Raw genomic sequence first — 19,529 nt, forward strand, 5'->3', positions numbered from 1 at the left:
ATCTTTTCTTACATTACTAACGGCATTAAACTTTGGATATTATTCACACATTTATTGGTCTTTGTATGAATTACCAGACCATCAAACTGTTTGCAACACACTCCTTATCTTTAATTTAACAGAAACATTTTTTACATCAGTGGTTGATTGTTGGTAGAACTGGATAAGGATCATGCTGTTATTGTGGTTTGTTTAGATTTAGCAGCAGCATTTGACACTGTCTTATATCAGATTTTTAATAGATAGGATATATTCGTTTGGGATACGTAGTCAAGTACTGCAGTGGTTTAGATCTTACTTTATGTGAAAAAGGAAAAAGGTTTAAAATAGGGGTGCCCCAAGGATCAGCTTTATCGGCTCCATTGCTTAATATGTACTATTAGCCAAGCTTCTGAAATCTTTGGGAATAAAATTTAAATTTTATGCTGATGATATATTTTCCCAGTGACCGATGTTGCAGTAAACATAAGTGAACAAATAGCTGGATGTCTCCAGAAAGTAGAGTATTGGATGAGAGATAATAAGCTGATGTTAAACATGACAAAAACTGAAATATTTTGGAAACGTCATTCCATTCCAACTGAAGAAGCACCTAAAGTAATGACTGATGGACAGAATTAAAGAATCTGGGGATTATTGTGGATCTAGATCTTTCTTAAGTCGCAGGCGAAGACAGTTATGAGAAGTGCTTATTTTAAATTGCGATTAGTTTGTCGTTTACATTTTGTTTTGGCAAAAGATGATTTTAGAATAGTGGTGCAAAATTTAGTTTTATCAATGTTAGATTGTCTATAACGAATTGTCGATCAAAACAGTTAACGTTTTACAAATGATTAAGAACTCAGCCACTAGGTTAATTGAGAGAACCCCGATGAGGTGCCATATTATGCCAATTCTATTAAAATTGCATTGGCTACCTATTGTTCAAAGAGCCAAATTTAAATTTATTATGTTTGTTTTTAAAGCCCAATTGCAAACTGAACCGAGATATCTGAAAGACTTGTTGCAACCATATAAGCCATATTTGCGATCAAGCGAGCAAAAGCTCTTGAATGTTCCTTCTAATAGGCAATGTCATTTGGTAAGCACTAGAAAAAGGGCATTTTCACTTTTGGGTCCCACATCGTGAAATAATCTTCCTGAGACATTAAGGAAAGAGATTGACATAATGAGGTTCCAGAAGGGCAAAAAAAAGTGGCTCTTTTATGAGACATATGCAAAGTAGTGTTTGAGCAGTGGGTTGAAGAAATTTATGTGCAGATGGTTCTATATAGGTTTTAAGCATTGTGATTTTTATATAGGTTTTAAGCATTGTGATTTTTTAATTGTTTTTATTATGTTGTACTTTGAATCGGACAGAATCTCTGAGAAATAGCGGAATAAAAATCTTGTAAATAAATAAATAAATAAGGGGAAAAAACGGGAAATTGCGGGTACATCATCTTTATACCCGGCTCTTATCTCGGCACACCTGCAGGTCAGTCAAGGCAGCCTAATGTTTGGGGAACACTGATGATGGGTTGATTCAAAAGGGTAATCCATTTGTTGCAGGAATTGGGATAGGTAGTGAACTTTTCCAAAAGAAGTTTAGTTCCCTCTCGCTCCTTGGAATATCTGGGGGCTCTGTTCAACACAAAGATTGGTCATGGCAAGAATTTGGAGGAAGGAGTGGCCCTCAAGATGCCATCCTGGGTGAATGGGATGACAGATGCCAGTCTCTCAGGATTGGGAACACATTTTTTAGGTCAAGTGACTCAAAGAAAATGCTTGGAAGAAGAGACCAAGTGGTCTATCAATCATTTGGAAACCAGGGCAATTCATTTGGTTCTTCTAAGCTTTGCCCCTCTTCTCAGAGGCCAAGCAGTCAGGATCTTATCAGACAATGCTATGGCAGTGGCATATGTGAATCATTAGGGAGGTACCAGGAGTTCTCAGGTAATAGAAGAGATAGAAATGTTAATAGGTTGGGCAGAAATGAACATAGGTGCAATTTCAGCATCGCACATTCCTGGAATAGAAAATGTTCAAGTGGACTTTCTCAGCCATAATATCATAGACCCCAGAGAATGAACCCTGTCCAAGGAGATGTTCAGTCAGATTGTACCAGGTGGGGAAAGCTTATGATAGATCTGATGGTGACCAGACAGAATGAAAGGGTATACTGGCTTTTCAGTCATCCAGGTTGGATTCCTTAATTCAAGTGTGGCCATTGGAGGGATGTGATACTTTTTTCCTCCATGACCTCTAGTGGGCAGAGTTCTGCAAAGAATTTCAGAGCATCAAGATCTGGTGATTCTTGTGGTTCTGGATTGGCCAGGGTGCCCGTGATATGCAAATCTTGTAAGATTGTTAAGAAGGATGCAATTGCAGTTGCCCCAGCACAAGGGTCCTCTGACCCAGGGTCCATTAATTCATGACGATCTGGGTCAATTTTATTTTATGGCTTGGCCCTTGAAAGGTCTATAATGATTAATAAAGGGTATTCTTGAGAAGTGGTGAATACAGTTTGGAGTGCCAGAAAGAATTCTACTTCCGTGTCTTATGTGAGAATTTGGCAAATCTTTGAGCAGTGGTGTATAGATAAGCATACTGAGCCCAGAAGTTCCTTACATTTTAGATTTTATACAAGAAGGTTTATCTAAGGTACTGATCCTTAATTCGCTGAAGGCTAGGTATCAGCTATCTCTTGCAGTTTGCATTGTGAAGCCCAAACAAGACACCTTTTGCCACCACCTCCTCCAATATCACCACCATTAATAGTAGTGATGATTTTGTGTGTGTGGGGGGGGGGGGGGGAGGTCAGAGGCCCCAGTACAATACTCCCAATGCTCCCCCCCCCCCCCAAAAAAAAAGAAACAGGGACTTGAGGGCTCCAGCACAACACCTCCTGCATCTCCTCTCCCCACCACCACAAAAATACTATCATCATCAGGGTGTTAGTGCTTTTATCGGAGGTGGAAGGCTACAATTCAACACCTTCTGCCACACAAAAAATGTTACCTATTTGTGGCTGTCTCCCAGTTTCCCTCAGGCAGTGGAAGCTCCCAAGCATGCTGTGGGGGAGTGGCTCCAGTGGCGCTGGAGGACAAGGGGCCGGCAGAAGACCCAATCTTCAGTGGCCGCAGTGATGATGGTAAAGATCCTAGGGGGGCAGACTCTGGCTTCGAGATGGGAGATGCGGGAATCTTACTGGACAAGCAGGCCTTGGCTTCTGTGGCCATAAGGTGGCTCCTAGGCAAGCAGGTTATAGTGCTGATTGGGTTCACAAGTGCCAGATAGGCAGGCAGACCATGGTGGGGGGCAAAAGCTCTCAATTAGGAGGCTGCAGCAGGAGCCCTGAGGCAAAGCAATAATAGTGGCTGGCAGCAGGAGGTGGTGGGGGATCTGAGAAAGAGGTAATGCTGGCAGGAGCTTGCAAGCACAAGGTAGCAGACACATGGAACAGTCCCACCTCCTGAGTACACCTCATATCTTGCAGCAGGTGTGTCTTCTGCACCTACGTCTCTCCTCCTCCTGCTACCAGAGATTGTTTGCTCACTACTAATGACATGCACCTAGCTGTAAATCCTAACAAGACTGAACTTTTAATAATATCCAACAAACAATCGCTTCCAGACATTCCACTTACACACTCATCCACCACTTTCCCCGCCCACGTTCGCAATTTAGGTGTACTTATTGATAATCATCTCACTTTTAAATCATTCATTAACTCCATCATAAAGGAATGTTATTTTAAGCTACAAACAATAAAAAAAACTCAAACCCCTGCTGCATTTCACGGATTTCCGTACAGTACTCCAGTCTATTATTCTATCCAAAATAGACTACTGTAACGCACTCCTCCTTGGCATCCCCGCCTCACACACCAAGCCGTTACAACTATTACAAAATGCCGCCGCTCGTATACTGTCAAATTCCAAAAAAAGGGACCATATCACTCCCATACTTATCGAACTACACTGGCTCCCAATACACTCACGAATTCTTTATAAAGCACTCTCCATCATCCACAAAAGTTTACTAAACTCCAACCTCAATTGGATCAACCCCCCACTCCTTCCTCGTACTTCCAATAGACCCACACGCCCAGCTCTACAAGGAACACTACGTGCCCAGTCCATCAAATCATTCAAACTTTCCTCCACCATAAGCAGAGCTTTCTCTCTAGCCGGCCCCACCATTTGGAACTCCTTACCGCATGATATTCGCCTGGAGACATACACACCCATTTTCAAGAAAAAACTGAAAACCTGGCTCTTTCAGCAAGCCTACCCCATGACACCCCCCATTACATAAATATCATTTGTATTGTATATTTGCGATCTACGACTATGAAAGCGGTTTGAATACGGAATACGTTATGTCCCTTATTTTGTACATTGTACTTTTTTTAAGTCATGTTTTTAGTTATCTTATATAACTTATAGTTTTTAAATCATTGTTATTGCTCCCTCCACCCATGACCCTTCCCCTACCCTTGACCCTTCCCCTGGTTTTTGTTTCTCTGGTTATATGTAAGGGCTCCACCCTATAGTTAACTGTATATTTTCTGTTTTATGTAAGGGCTCCACCTAAAAGTTCTTGTTTATTGTGAACCGATGCGATGTGCGAACGGACATCGGTATAGAAGAGACTTTAAATAAATAAATAAATAAATAATAAATAAATAAATACTAATGGAGCAAGTATGCTGGAAGAGGGAGAGGAATGCCACTACTACTCTTACTGCTCACTACAGCTGGGCAATGTGCACCAGAAAAGAGAGGGGAATACCACTGCTGCCACATTTCCCCCTCCCTGTGGCTTACGTACCACGTATTGAGAAACCCAGATGCAATTGATGGATTCTTCAGTAGGTTGTATAGTATATCACCCCATCTACCATTGGGCCTGCCCCCCCAGAGTGGGTCCCTGGGCAATTGTCCAGGCTATCCCATAAGTAAGACGATCACTGCCTTCAACTGCTACACATGTCACGAACTAGGCCACTGAGCTCAAATCACTGTGCCGTCACCAGAGTCCTCTGCTGCCAACTTCTCTGCACTGTCTATGCCAGCTCCAGGAGCAATTTGAAAACTTGTGGGATGGCTCTTCTTGGCTGCTGATCTCCAACCCCACTCCCAGAAAGACTGGCACTTTATCCTAATTCAGGACCTTCTGTCTTGTGGGTTAGTTCCATGGTTTGAAATACATGGAGCTCCATAGACTTGAGATCTGTAGAGCACTAAGTGGAGCTGAATCATGAGGTAATGGCAGCTGGAGACAGTATCAAGCTTCACCCTCTCTAGGATGTAGATGGGGGAAAGAACATGGACCACTGGGATCCAACTGGGGGTCATGGGGGGAGGAGAGTGAAACTGGCATTTGGGTGGGTATAGATGGCAAGTACCACTGGGATCAAGGTGGAGCAGAGCAAAAAGGGCCTGGATTCAGAATACAGGAGTAAGGACCATGGGAAATGGAACAATGACTGTAGGTCCCTTCTATATCTGTACTACAGTGAGGGAGATGAGAATGGATGTGATGTCTCTATTATTGCAGTTTGGCACTAGGTCACGATCAAAGAATCTCACTAGATATTTGCACATTTTCAGTGTTCTTTTCGGATCTATCCCATCTCAGAGGATCCTGATGTTCCAAGGCCTCCACGCCAGTTCAAGGAGCTCCCAGAGAGCGCACCTCAGGAGTGTCTCATCCGTGTATATATCATCCGTGGCCTTAATCTTCAGCCTAGAGACAGGAATGGAATGGTTGGTATATGAGTGTTCTTCCATTTTCACCTTCTGTTTCTAGATGTCTGTGTGTCACTCCCTCCCTCCATGTATCTGTATGTGGTGAGACACCCAAAATTAACCCTCTTTTGGTTTCTAAGAGCACAATATGTTCTAGGTGGGGGAGACCTTGCATTTATCAGGGATAACTGTTTTACTTGTTTTCTGCTGCAGTATCTCAAAATGACTACAGAATGGCCATTTTATAGAGAAAGCAATTGTTGTTTATGTGATAATGTGATTTGGGGGAAAATGGATGTTCCCTTAAATATGTGGGGTTTTCTGATTGGGTGACCAAAGTTTAGCAGGAGGTATAAAAGTGGGACATTGTTAGCATCCCACTTTTCAGGGTGGGGCGTGTGAAAGGGACCTCCAGAGATCTAATTGTCTGGAGTAGCCAGCTGGCAGGCTGGCTGACCCGAGGACCTTCCCGTAGGGAGTGGGGCCCTGCAGGGGCTCTTCCCATTCAAGGGGAGAGCCCAAGGCCATGGTGTGGAGAGGGGTTCTTTTCTTTCTCCTAGGACAAGCAGTATGGTAGTCCTCACACATAGGTGACATCATCAGATGGAGCCACTGGAGCCACTCCCTTGTTTGGGCCTCATAATGCAAACTGCAAGAGATAGCTGTAAGAGATAGAAACGTTTGTTTCTAGAAAGTTTCACTGGCACACTGAGCATGTCCAGCATGCCACTATCCATGTGTCCACGCAGGTTCCCTCTTCAGACTCTTCTTTTTCATGGAGCTATCATCTTGCAGTTGTGGAGCTCTGCTCTTTTCTTCAGTATTTTTTCAATAAATCTTGGTCGGTTCCGAATTTTCTGCACTGGGGTCACTCTTCTCCCTACTGTTAGTCAGTAGGAGGTGCGGTAAGTTTTCTCCCTTCTCTGTGGTTGATTCCTGGTGTTTCTCACTCTTGGTGACCGCAAGGCACCAACCGCTCGCCGGGTATTTTTTGCTATGGCGTTGTTAGGTTTTCGCCAATACCCTCAGTGTCCACAAACCATGTCCCTCTTGGACCTGCATGAGGTTTGTATCCTCTGCCTGGGGGCATTGCATGATGAACCAGTTTCTACAAAGAGAAAAGTTCAAAATGGTCTCTCTGGGCACCCTGATTCTCTTCTTGCAAGGAGGGGACTGGCTTTACTCCCTCAATCTCAAGGACGCATACACCCACATTGAAATCTTCCCCAGCCACATGAAGTATCTTTGGTTTGTCGTGGGTGAGAGGCATTTCCAATACAAGGTGTCGCCATTCGGCCTTGTCTCGGCCCCCTGTGTCTTCACCAAGTGCCTGGCAGCGATGGGAGCACACCTCCACCATATAGAGGTGCAGGTGTTCCCCTACTTGGACGACTGGCTGGTCAAGAGCGCCACCCAGGAGGGGGCACTTAGATCTCTGCACTTCACCATTCAGGTGTTGGAGTCCTTCAGGCTTGTCATCAACTACCCAAAGTCCCATATGACCCTGTCATTTAGCTTCATCGACGCTGGCTGGACATGGCTAAGGCCAGAGCCTATCTGCCCCGTAATCAGGTGCTTGCACTGGTATCCCTTGCAGGTCTGGTTTGCTGGAGCCAGCAGGTCTCAGCCCACCTCATGCTCTGCCTTTTGGGTCACATGGTGGCCACTTTCCATGTTACAACCTTGGCTCACTTGCATATGTGCAGGGCTCAATGGACCCTTCAGCCCTAGTGGTGGCGGGCTATCCAGGACCTCCACATGCACATCCATATTATTCCACTGCTCCAGACCTCCTTGTTTTGGTGAGAGAGCCTGCCCAATTTGGAACAGGGGGTTCCTTTCCAGTCTTCCCCTCCCCAGATTGTACTCACCACGAATGTGTTGACCCTGGGGTAGGGTGCCCATGAGGAGGGCCTCCACACATAGATCCTGTGGTCTGCTCAGGAAGCTCAATGCCAGATCAACTTCCTGGTTCGAGTGTCATTACATGCTTTGGGCATTCTGGGATCACTTGTCCGGCAAGGTAGTCCTGATCCAGACCGACAACCAGGTGGCAATGTGGTGCATCAACAAACAGGGAGGTACAGGTTCATTTCTCCTGTGTCAGGAAGTGGTTCAGATTTGGCCATGGGCTCAGTCTCAGGGCATTCTGCTCCAAGCCGTGTACCTTACGGGGATGGAGAATGTGGTGGCAGACCACTTTAGTCGGGCCTTCCGACCCCATGAGTGGTCCCTGAATCCGGTGGTGGCGGACTGGATCTTCTGCCTCTGGGGAACCCCAGACGTGGATCTCTTTGCCTTCCCCTACAACAGCAAGATGAAACAATTCTTCTTCCTGTACAGGAGGGATGGCAAACCAGCCACAGATGCCTTTGCCCGCCATTGGGGCAGGGGCCTACTATACACATATTCTCTGCTTCTGCTGCTGCTGAAGACTTTCCTGAAGCTCAAGCAGGACAAGGGAATAATGATCCTCATAGTCCTTCATTGGCCGAGGCAGATCTGGTTCCTGCTCCTGCGATATCTCTCTGTCTGAGAACCGATCGGTCTGGGGAACTCCCTGGACCTTGTCACACAGGATCAAGGCAGGCTGCACCATCCCAACCTCAGGGCATTGTCTCTAATGGCCTGGATTGTTACGTCTATGGCTGCTGTGCAACCGCCTCACCACCAGGGGTCCCTCTAGAGCTGGCTCTCCTGACAGACCCAGTCCATCTCCCTTGTTCACTCTATGTTCTAGTCTTCCCTTTATAACCCTGCCTGACAGTTCCCTCAGTGCTTCGGCATCGAGCTCGCCTGGGCTCCCTGCTCTAGCCTTTCTTCCTTGCTTGCTGTGCGTATGGTCCTTGGACCCTGCTTTGCCTAGCCTTGCCTGGCCTTCGGGCCTTCTTCCTTGCTTTGCCTAGCCTTGCCTTGCACGGCCTTCGGGCCTTCTTCCTTGCTTTGCCTAGCCTTGCCTTGCGCGGCCTTCGGGCCTTCTTCCTTGCCTTGCCTTGCGCGGCCTTCGGGCCTTCTACCTTGCTTTGCCTTGCCTTGCGCTGTGTGTGCCTTCAGGCCTTCTACCTTGCTTTGCCTTACCTTGTGCTGTGTATGGTCTTCGGACCTTCTGCCCTGCCCTGCCCTGTCTTGCTTACTGTGCGTGCGGTCCTTCGGGCCCTCTGCTCTGCTGTGTGTGTGTGTGGCCTACGGGCCCTCTGCCCTGCCGTGTGTGTGTGTGAGGCCTTCGGGCTCTCTGCCCTGTGCCCGTGTGTGGCCTATGGGCCCTCTGCTCTGCTGTGTGTCCGTGTGTGGCCTACGGGTCCTCTGCCCTGCCGTGTGTGTGTGTGAGGCCTTCGGGCTCTCTGCCCTGTGCCCGTGTGTGGCCTAAGGGGCCTCTGCTCTACTGTGTGTCCGTGTGTTGCCTTCAGGCCCTCTGCCCTGTGTCCGTGTGTGGCCTACGGGCCCTCTGCTCTGCCGTACGTGTGTGTGTGGCCTTCGGGCTCTTTGTCTTTCTACTAGCTGCCCTGACCCAGCCTGGACCCAGACACTGCTACCTGCCGCCTGCCCTGACCCAGCCTGGACCCAGACACTGCTACCTGCCGCCTGCCCTGACCCAGCCTGGACTCAGACACTGCTACCTGCCGCCTGCCCTGACCCAGCCTGGACTTTTACACTGCTTCTTGCCGCCTGCCCTGACCCAGCCGGGACCCAGACACTGTTTCCAGCCATCCCTGTCTCTCTCCACCTGGAGCCACCCTTTTGGGTGGTGTTCACTACACCTGAACACAGCCCAAGCGTAACATGGATGTTGAGAAGCTAATCCTGCAGCCCCTTGCCCTGTCCGATGATGTGTCTCGGGTCCTGGTAGCTTCCAGGAAGCCTTCCACTAGGAAGTCTTATAACCAGAAGTGGAGGAGGTTTGCCCTGTTGTGTGAGCATCACGGATTGGATCCTTTCTTCTGTTCTACACCGAAACTGCTTTATTATCTGCTACACCTGTCCAATGGTAGCTTGAAGACCAACTCCATCAGGGTAAACCTGAGTGCCACCGGGGCCTACCACCAGAAGGTGGATGGTTCGCCCATCTCTATGCAGCCCTTAGTAGGGCATTTCATGTGAAGCCTGCTTCAATTAAAGCCTCCTCTGTGTCCTCCTACTGTGTCCTGGGACCTTAATGTGGTGTTGGTGCAACTCATGAAGGATCCTTTCGAGCCATTGAGCTCTTGTGACCTGAAGTACCTGACCTGGAAAGTCATATTTTTGGTCACAGTCACTTCGGCGCACAGGGTCAGTGAGCTTCAGGGATTAGTGACGTACGCACCATACACAAAGTTCTTTCATGATAGGGTGGTTCTGCATACGCACCCTAAATTCCTACCTAAGGTGGTGACGGATTTCTATGTGAACCAGTCAATCATCCTGCCCACTTTTTTTTTCCCAGGCCTCATTCTCACCAGGGTGAACATGCTCTGCACACCTTGGATTGCAAGAGAGCCTTGGCCTTTTAATTGGAGTGGACATCAGGCCACAGACAGTCCACGCAACTCTTCATCTCATTTGATAAAAACAGATTGGGAGGTGCGGTTGCCAAGCAAACCCTGTCTAACTGGCTGGCGGATTGCATCTCCTTTTGCTATGTGCAAGCGGGACTGCAGCTCATTCTGCCAGAGCCATGGCAGCTTCGGTGGCCCACCTAATAGCGGACCCCGTGACTGAGATCTGCAAGGCTGTGACGTGGAGCTCCCTTCACACTTTTGCCACCCACTACTGTTTGGTCAGGGATAACTGACGTGATAGCAGCTTCGGCCAGTCTGTCCTCTGGCATCTCTTTCAGCTGTAGAACCCAGCTCTTCCTGCCTAGGGCCCTTTGTTTAGGTTCAGGCTGTTTCCCGCTGTTACCAACAGCACCTGAGTTGTTGTGCCCGTTGGCATCTGATTTGGTACCTGTTGGTTCTGCTTGTGTTCGGGAAAAGCCCATAGCTAGGGATTCACCCATGTGTGAGGACTACCATCCTGCTTGTCCTAGGAGAAAGCAGAGTTGCTTACCTGTAACAGGTGATCTCCTAAGACAGCAGGATGTTAGTCCTTACGAAACCCTCCTGCCAACTCACGGAGTTGGGTTTCTTCTATGTTTATTATTTTATTTTTTCGTAATTCTATGTTACAAGACTGAAAAGGGACCCTGCATGGATGCATGGATAGTGGCATGCTGGGCATACTCAGTGTGCCTGTCAAAGTTTCTAGAAACTTTGACAGTGTGCCAGTCAAAGTTTCTAGAAACTTTGACATGTTTTCCATGCTGGGCTCCATCTGATGATGTCACCCATATGTGAGGACACCTGTTACAGGTAAGCAACTCTGCTGTCTCCTGCTTGGCTGATTAGCCAGATAAAATCTGGCTAATTTAGCTAGGATATTCAGTGATGTGGCAGCGCCACTGACTATACCTGGCTATCTTTAAAGTTAAACTATATATAAACACCACTGTAAACAGCGATCCTCCCAATTGTTAAACTGATCAAGAACAAAATATTGCTCTGTCGCTGTGGAAACAATGTTTTGTTGAATTTCATCTATCCATTTTGAAAAAATGTTTTTCAATGATAAACTTTCAATTTCATCACCTACACTCCAAAGTAGGTATGAATACATTTTCAATAAAGCTTAATCCTTTTAACAAAATTTATCTAAAAAAATATTTTTTAGGAAGAGCAGAAGGTTTAAAATAGAGTGTAGGTGTCCCCGCACCAATATCATGATGGTTTATTTATTATTTATTGTTATCATTCAAGAAAGCCAACACTAAAGAAACTTGAAGGTACCCGCTTAAATATCAGCATAATTTCATCTTGAATGGTTTCATTTGTTTCCGCCTAGAGAGCAGTCAGTGCTGGTTACAACCCTAACGCCACAGAAATTTTGGGACTATACAGAGAAAATATTTTTTAAAAAATCATTTTGAAAAAATCACATATATGGAGGTGGCAGGAGGTTAATGATTATAACCATCATGATATTGGTGCGGGGACACCTACACTCTATATGAAACCTGCTCTTCCTAAAAAATATTTTTTTAGATACATTTTGTTAAAAGGATTAAGCTTTATTGAAAATTTATTCATACCTACTTTGGAGTGTAGGTGTTGAAATTGAAAGTTTATCTTTAAAGTTAGCCAGTTAAGTTTATCCGGTTAACTTTAGGACAGTCCTGTGGCATGACCAGAGTTAGCCGGATAAGTTATCCAGCTAACTTTGAATATTGGAGTTAGCTGAATAACTCTGGCTCACTCACTCATCCCCAATCTGTCCATTCCCTGCCCCTGAGTTATCTGGCTAAAAACTTAGCTGAATAAATCACTTATCTGGCTGAATGGCACCTGCTGACCGTTGCCGGATATTCTGCAGCGTCACGCTAGATAAGTCAGACTTATCCGGCTAAGGTTTTTTTTAAATATTGGATTCCGGATTATTAGAAAGAGTTTCAGCAGACTCCCAAATTTATTTCTCAAAGCTTCCAGAATTCTGAAGAAAAAGCAATAATGTCCTTACTCATGAGAGAAGTAGGCCATCTGTTAAACATTCTGCCTATCATTCCAGCATCTCAAAAAGAAAAGTTTCAGGGGACCTAGCCTACATTTTTTATGTTGCTAAAAAGATTGGGAAGACTATCATCTCTTGTGGCTCTCAAGTAGTTCAGTCAGTTTGTAAAACAAAACACTTTTGCAAGGAGTCTTTAATGGATTTTCAGAGCACCTATCATATTCCAATGTCAAAATGTCATCAAACGTATCGACACATCAAAGTGCTATCCCAATGTGACCTTCTCCTATGGGCTTATCCTATTGTGTCCAGTTTATGGTCAGGGCTTTTCTGTGGGGTCTGAAAACAATTGCATTTAGACCATGTCTCAGAAAATGAATCCAGTCTCTGGAAGTCAGCGTGGCAGACCTGGAGGAGCTGAGGCAAACAGAAAGGTGGCTAGAGGAGAACTTCAGGGACATGTTAGGCTAGTTCCAGCTCCAGTCTAGAAGCCCTTGTGCTGCTTTGGAGAGGAAGGTCACCTGGCAGGAGACCATCGCAGATAGAAAGGTGGCTAGAGGAGAACTTCAGGGACATGTTAGACTAGTTCCAGCTCCAGTCTAGAAGCCCTTGTGCTGCTTTGGATAGCAAGGTCACCTGGCAGGAGACCATCACCTTGGTGTGGCAGGAAGTGATCCTGTAGATAGGACCTGCCCTCCAGGCGATGCCTTATCCTCTCGTACCAAGGTTGTGACTCCAGGGGTCTATGCCCAGGAGGGAAGGGTTAGGATAGCTGTTGTAATGTATAATTTGATCATTAGGAAATTAGATAGCTGGGTGGCTGGTGAGCATGAGGATTGCTTGGTAACTTGCCTGCCAGGCACGAAGGTAGCAGACCTCAAGCATCACCTATATAAGATTTTAGAGAGTGCTGAGAAGGAGCCAGCTGTCATAGTACATGTGGTTTCCAACAATATAGGAAGATGCAGAAGGGAGGTTTTGGAAGCTAAATTTAGGATTTTAGGTAGGAAATTGAAATCCAGACCTCCAGGGTTGCATTCTCAAAAATGCTCCCCATTCCATGTATAGGACCCCAGAGGCAAACTAAGCTCCAGAGTCTGAGTGCATGGATGAGACAATGGTACAGGGAAGAGGGCTTTAGATTTGTTAGGAAATGGGCAACATTCTGGGAAAGGGAAAGCATATTCCGACAGAATGGGCAACACCTTAACCAGATTGGAATCTGGCTGCTGGCACGAAAATGTAAAAAAGGAGATAGAACAGTTTTTAAATTAAACCATGGGAGAAAGCCAGAAGTGCGTGGTTTGCATGGAGGTATCTTGCAAAACTTGCAAAACAGAGAAGTTATCATATCTCAGTAGAGAGGATGTGATTAAGGCTGAAGTACCCAGACGTATACTATCTGTATCATCTGCAAATAAGCAGGTTGTGAATAGCAGTAGAAATAATAAAAAAAAAATACTGTTCCCTGTACGTACGTACCCAGATCAGTCCAGACTCCTGGGTTTTGCCTCCCTTCCAGCAGATGGAGACAGAGAAAGTTTTACCGATACTGCCATTTAAGATGAGGTGCCTCCTGCAGTCCCTCGGTATTTCTCTGACTCCAGCAGATGGTGGAGGTGCAAAACCTGCAGTCTGACTAACAAAAAAAAAAATCAGAAAGGGCACATAGGCTTCTGTCTGCACCTCCCAGAAGGAAGTTAGACCCCGGTGGGATCATCCCTTCTGGTGTGTGAGGCTTGAGAGCAGGGGTTCGGGGATCCTGTGTTGCTCGGATCCCTGGCCGGACAAAGCTGATACCTAGAGGACCCGAATCACTCACCCTGTAGGATTGTCACAACCTGTCGCCTCTTCAGGATCCTGCTGCTGCTCTTTTAAGGAAGGTACCCTTTTCTCCTTTCTCATTTGTCTGTTAATGCTTGTTAACGTATGCCAAGAAAAAAAAAACTACAGTGAGAGGTTTGTTTTTTTCCTTCGGGACAGTGCGTTTTTGCCTTTCTTCAGCCCCATCTTCTAGCACCCAACGTCAGAGCTTTTATTTTCTTCTCCCCCTTGCCTTCTTCGGCCTCTCTCCCATGTGGCGCTCAACCGGGGGGAGTCCTGGGCTCGCTTGTGGATGCTGCGTTGGGTGGCCTGTTCTTACTGCGAGGATGCGCGGTTGCGTCTTTCCTGCTCCGGCCTTTGCTCCCGATGCCTCCCCAGGGGGAAGGTGTCATCAGGGAGAACCGCAGGTGACACGGGTGGTGTCTCACGTGTCTTGGGGAAGCGCCCTTCAGTACCGCCAGCCTTGGAGGACCCGTTCCCACTAAGTGTGGGAACGGCAGCCATATGTCGTCAGTGTGAGCCACAGAGGGGAATTCAGATCGCCCTTTCCCATTGTTTCCGAAGCCCCAGGCCTCTGGGGGAGGTCGTCAGGGGGCTGGGGGCTCTCCTGGCAGTGATGAGGACCCCCGGGATTCGGATTCATCTTCCTCATTTTCTTCTGAGTTTGTGCTCCTGTTCCATAAGGCCTTTAAGGCCAGGAAGGCTGCGTGTCGGGGTGCATCTAAGGAGGCCCCGGGGAGGCCCGCAAAAAAGTCCAGGACCTCTGTGGCCATGGGGGACCCTAGGGTCCGGCAGCTCCTGAGGGCTGTGGTGCCCACAGCCCCCATGGATTCTTCCTCAACCGCCTTGAGACTGAAGGGGCCCAGGAAGCGGATTCCCAAGAGTCCAGGCCTGGGGTTGGTCCACAGGATCCTGATCTGTCCCTCTTGCAGGGTATGTCCCTCGAGGGTGATGACTCTAAGGTAGTCCGTTTATTCCATAAGGAGGAGCTGAGCCTACTTATTTCAGCAGTGTTGGAGGAGTTGGGTATTGAGTTTCAGCCACAGGATTCCAATCTGGGGATGGTAGACCCGGTAATGATTGTCCTCCGGAGTCCTACAAAGCCCTTCCCATTCCATAGTTTGGTCAGTGCTCTTCTATTCCAGGAGTGGTATATTCCAGATACCGGTTTGAAGGTCAGCAGGCAATGGACAGATTGTATCTGTTGCCCAAGGAGGCGCTCGACCTGCTCAAGGTTCCCAAGGTGGATGCTGCAGTTTCTGCAGTCACCAAGAAAACCACCATTCCGGTCACTGGAGCAGCGGCTTTAAAGGATCTTCAGGATAGAAAACTGGAGGTATACCTCAAGAAGATCTTTGAGGTTTCCACGATTGGCGCTCGGGCCTCCATGTGTGGCAGTTTCATGCTGCGAGCTAGTCTTCGCTGGGTTCAGAGCTGTAAGGTAACAAGTCTTTATCAGAGGCTGAGGCCCTCCAGTCAAAATGGCTGGAGGCCGTCGTGGCGTACAGTGCTGATGTCTTATAGACCTCCTCAGGACCTCTTCTCGGACTATGATGTTGGTGGTGTCGGCCAGGCGCCTCCTATGGTTGAGAAATTGGTCAGCTGATGCTTCCTCCAAGGCGCAGTTGGGATCTTTGCCTTTTAAGGGAAAGTTACTCTTCGGCAAGGATCTTGAGGAAATGATCAAGTCTCTGGGGGATAATAAGGTCCATAAATTGCCTGAGGACAGGCTGAAAGGCAAGAGTTTCCAATCTTCTCATTGCCGTTTCAAGAGGAATTGAAGATTCTGGGGGCCCAGACCCTCGGGTCCGGTTCTGAGACAAGTTTCTGCTCGACAACCGTTTTGGTCTCAGTCCTTTCGAGGTTGTAGACTCAGCAGAGATGGATCTTCCCAGGGAAACAATGGCGCCAAGTCCTCTCAATGAGGCAAGGCTGGTCCATTCTTCAGTTCCGCACATAGGAGGATGCCTATCTCTCTTTTACGAGGAGTGGACCAAGATCACGTCAGACCAGTGGGTCTTAAGTGTAATAAGGCATGGTTACGCTTTAGAGTTTGCTCGGCCTCTCAGAGACCGATTTCTCATGTCCCCCTGCTCCTATTGGCACAAGGAACTCGCGGTGAGGACCATCATCAGCCGTCTGCATCAATTGGGAACCATGGTCCCCATCCCTCCAGACAAACGAGGATCCGGACGCTACTCCATTTACTTAATCGTTCCAAATAAGGAAGGCATGTTCCGCCCAGTCCTGGACTTAAAGAAGGTTCTGTGGTTCTGGATGGAGATGCTGCAATCCGTAATTGCAGCAGTCCACAAAGGGGAGTTTCTGCCCTCTCTGAATTTAACCAAAGCTTACCTACACATCGGAATCTGATCGGATCACCAATGGTATCTGAGGTTCATGATTCTGGGTGATCACTTTCAGTTCTGCGCTCTTCCCTTTGGTCTAGCTACAGTGCCCAGGACTTTCACCAAGGAAATGGTCATGATCGCTGTGGCTTTCCAAAGGGAGGGTGTTCTAGTTCATCCCTATCTGGACGACTGGTTGATTCGAGCAAAGTCAGAATCTCTGTGCCGGACAGCGGTGGATTTGGTCCTCAATCGTCTCCAATCACTAGGGTGGATCATCAATTTAGCCAAGAGTCATCTGGATCCTTCCCAGAGTCTGGAATTCCTGGGGGCACTTTTTGACACGAAGACGGGGACAGTATTCCTTACCGAGCAGTGCATTGCCAAGCTTCAGGCTCAGGTTCGGGAGTTGTTAGCCAAACGTGTTTCCAGAATCTGGAATTATTTACAAGTGCACGGGTCTATGGATCTACCTTGGAGTTGGTGCCCTGGGCTTTTGCTCACATGAGACCTCTGCAATCAGCCTTACTGTCTTGCTGGGACTCAATGTTGGAGCGTTATCAGCTATCTCTCCACCAGAGCCTGTACAGTCCAGTCTCTCATGGTGGCTCCACCGGGACAAATTGAGTCGCGGTGTGGACCTCAATGTTCCAATCTGGACAGTCATTACTATCAATGCCAGTCTATTCAACTGGGGAGCGGTATGTCAGCATCAGTCGGTACAGGGCTGTTGGTCCCTGGAGGAGGCTTCCTGGTCTATCAATTGACTAGAGACCAGGGTGGTATGTCTGGCCCTGCTAGAGTTTCTTCCCTTGGTGAGGGGCTGGTAAATGAGGATCTTGTCAGACAATGCAACAGCGGTGTCACCAATAGTCATTCCTTGGCTCAGGAGGCTTGGCTTCTGGTGAAGTGGGCAGAGCAGCATCTGGAGCATCTGGCAGCTTCACATTTAGCGGGCTCAGACAATGTGCAAGTGGATTTTCTAAGTCGCCAGCAGTTGGACCCTGGGGAATAGGAGCTGTCCGAGGAGGCGATGACCCTCGTGTGTCGTCAGAAGGGGACCCCATGCTTGGACTTAATGGCGATCTTCCAAAATGCCAAGGCTCCGTGTTTCTTCAGTCAGTGAGAGAGAAAGAGGAGCAGAGGGAGTAGATGCCTTGGTCCTACCATGGCCGATGGACATCCTGCTGTATGTGTTTCCTCCCTGGCCTCTGGTGGGCAAACTTCTCTGGAGAATAGAGGTTCATCCGGGCCCAGTGATTCTGGTGGTGCCGGAGTAGCCACGGCATCCATGGTTTGCAGACTTGATCATCCTAGCAGTGGACGGTCCTCTTTGGCTCACCCATCTGCCGAACCTACTGCATCAGGGACCAGTTTGTTTTGATCAGGCAGATCGATTCTGTCTCGCTGCTTGATTTTGAAAGGCAGCATCTGAAGGAAAGAGGTTATTCAGACGTGGTCATTGCTATGCTCTTCCAATCTAGAAAGCCTTCTACCTCTCTATCCTACGCAAAGGTGTGAAGCATTTTTGATTCCTGGTGTTCCAGATGGACAGTGGACCCCAGAAGAGTGTCTATGCGCCATATTTTGGCCTTCTTTCAAAATGGTTTGGCAAAAGGGCTGTCCTTTAATTCGCTTAAGGTTCAGGTGACGGCACTAGGTTGCTTCCAAGGCAAGGTTTGTGGTGCATCGCTTTCGCTGCATTCGGACATTGTCCGTTTTCTTCGAGGCATGAAACATCTGCGCCCTTCCATTCGACAGCCGTGCCTGACTTGGAACCTTAATGTGGTCTTGCGGAGCCTCTCTGCGCCCCCCTTCAAGCCTCTGCGGTGGGCGACTATAAAGGATCTCGCTTTGAAAGTGGTCTTTTTGGTGGCTATCTGTTCGGCACGCAGAATTTCCGAACTTCAAGCTCTTTCTTTCAGGGAGCCCTTTTTGAGAATCTCGGACGAGAGGATTTCCTTGCAGATTGTGCCTTCTTTCTTACTCAAAGTGGTGTCCTCCTTTCGCATTAATCAGTCGGTGGAGCTCCCATCCTTCTCAAACTTAAATCCGGCAGCAGCACACACAAGAGATTTGTGTCGCCTGGACGTCAAATGAGCCTTACTGAGATACTTAGAGGTCACAAATAATTTCTGCATGTCAGATCACCTTTTTGTGTTGTGGAGCGGTGCCAAGAAAGGGCATAAGGTGTCCAAAGTGATTATTGTGTGATGGTTGAAAGAGATGATTAATTCCACATATATTTGTCAGGGTCGCCCAATTCTGGAAGGTCTCCGGGCGCATTCTACTCTCTCTCAGGCAGAGTGTCAGTTTCTCCTCAGGAGATCTGTAGGGCGGCTATGTGGAAGTCATTGCACACGTTTGCCAGACATTATCTGTTGCACTGGAGGTGGACCTTTGGCCTGGTGCAGGATTGGTACGGCCCTCCGGTCGGGCCCAGAGAGCACCTGCCCCAGGAGGCGGAGCATAGATGGAGATGACCTTAGGTGGGCCTCACAGGATCTCAGAAGAGAAAGTTCAGAGGAGTGCCCACCACAACAAGGGTGCATGGTCCTTGTCCAAGAAGGAAGGCTGGAGATCACGGAAGGCCAGCAAAGAGTCCAAAAGGATAGCAAGGGTCAAAGGCCAGAGATCAGTCCAGAATGTTTAGCCAAGGCAGGGGTCAGTTACCAGAGGTCCATCTGGGCAAAGTCAGGTCAAGTAGAGGTCAAGTTCCAGGCAGCGTTCAGGAGTAGTCAGAGAACAGGCAGGGGTCGGATCCGGGCAGCAAACAGACTAGGTCTGGAGAAGCAATGGTCAGTACCTTGAGATCAGTCCGGAGGGTACTAGCAGAGATGGAGAGACAAAGGAATGGAAGATGCTGGAACAGGAGACCCAGGAGATGCTGGAGCAGGAGACGCTGGAACAGGAGACATAAGAGTGACGACCTGACGAAGGTGCTCAATGAAGGTCCTGCAGGACTGGTGCCCCCGCCACCTGGGAAGGAGCCAACGGACATAACGGTACTCCGGAAATGGTCAGCAGAGAAGATGATTCGAGGTGAGCAGCCATCAGGCAGGAGTGACCCATGTCCTTGCGGAGGAATGACCTGATTCCAAGG

The 19,529-nt window shown here is 47.9% G+C and overlaps 1 protein-coding gene across 1 annotated transcript in view; it reads left to right on the forward strand.

Annotated features, from left to right (window-relative positions):
• Nucleotides 1-19,529, forward strand: part of FER1L5 (fer-1 like family member 5) — a 495,517-nt gene that overhangs the window by 378,397 nt on the left and 97,591 nt on the right. Inside the window, exon 50 of the mRNA XM_029603280.1 lies at nt 5,598-5,753. Coding sequence (XP_029459140.1) covers nt 5,598-5,753 — 156 coding nt within the window. The remainder of the gene's footprint in view (nt 1-5,597; nt 5,754-19,529) is intronic.

Source organism: Rhinatrema bivittatum, chromosome 5 (assembly GCF_901001135.1).
Source record: "Rhinatrema bivittatum chromosome 5, aRhiBiv1.1, whole genome shotgun sequence".
Taxonomy (NCBI): Eukaryota; Metazoa; Chordata; class Amphibia; order Gymnophiona; family Rhinatrematidae; genus Rhinatrema; species Rhinatrema bivittatum.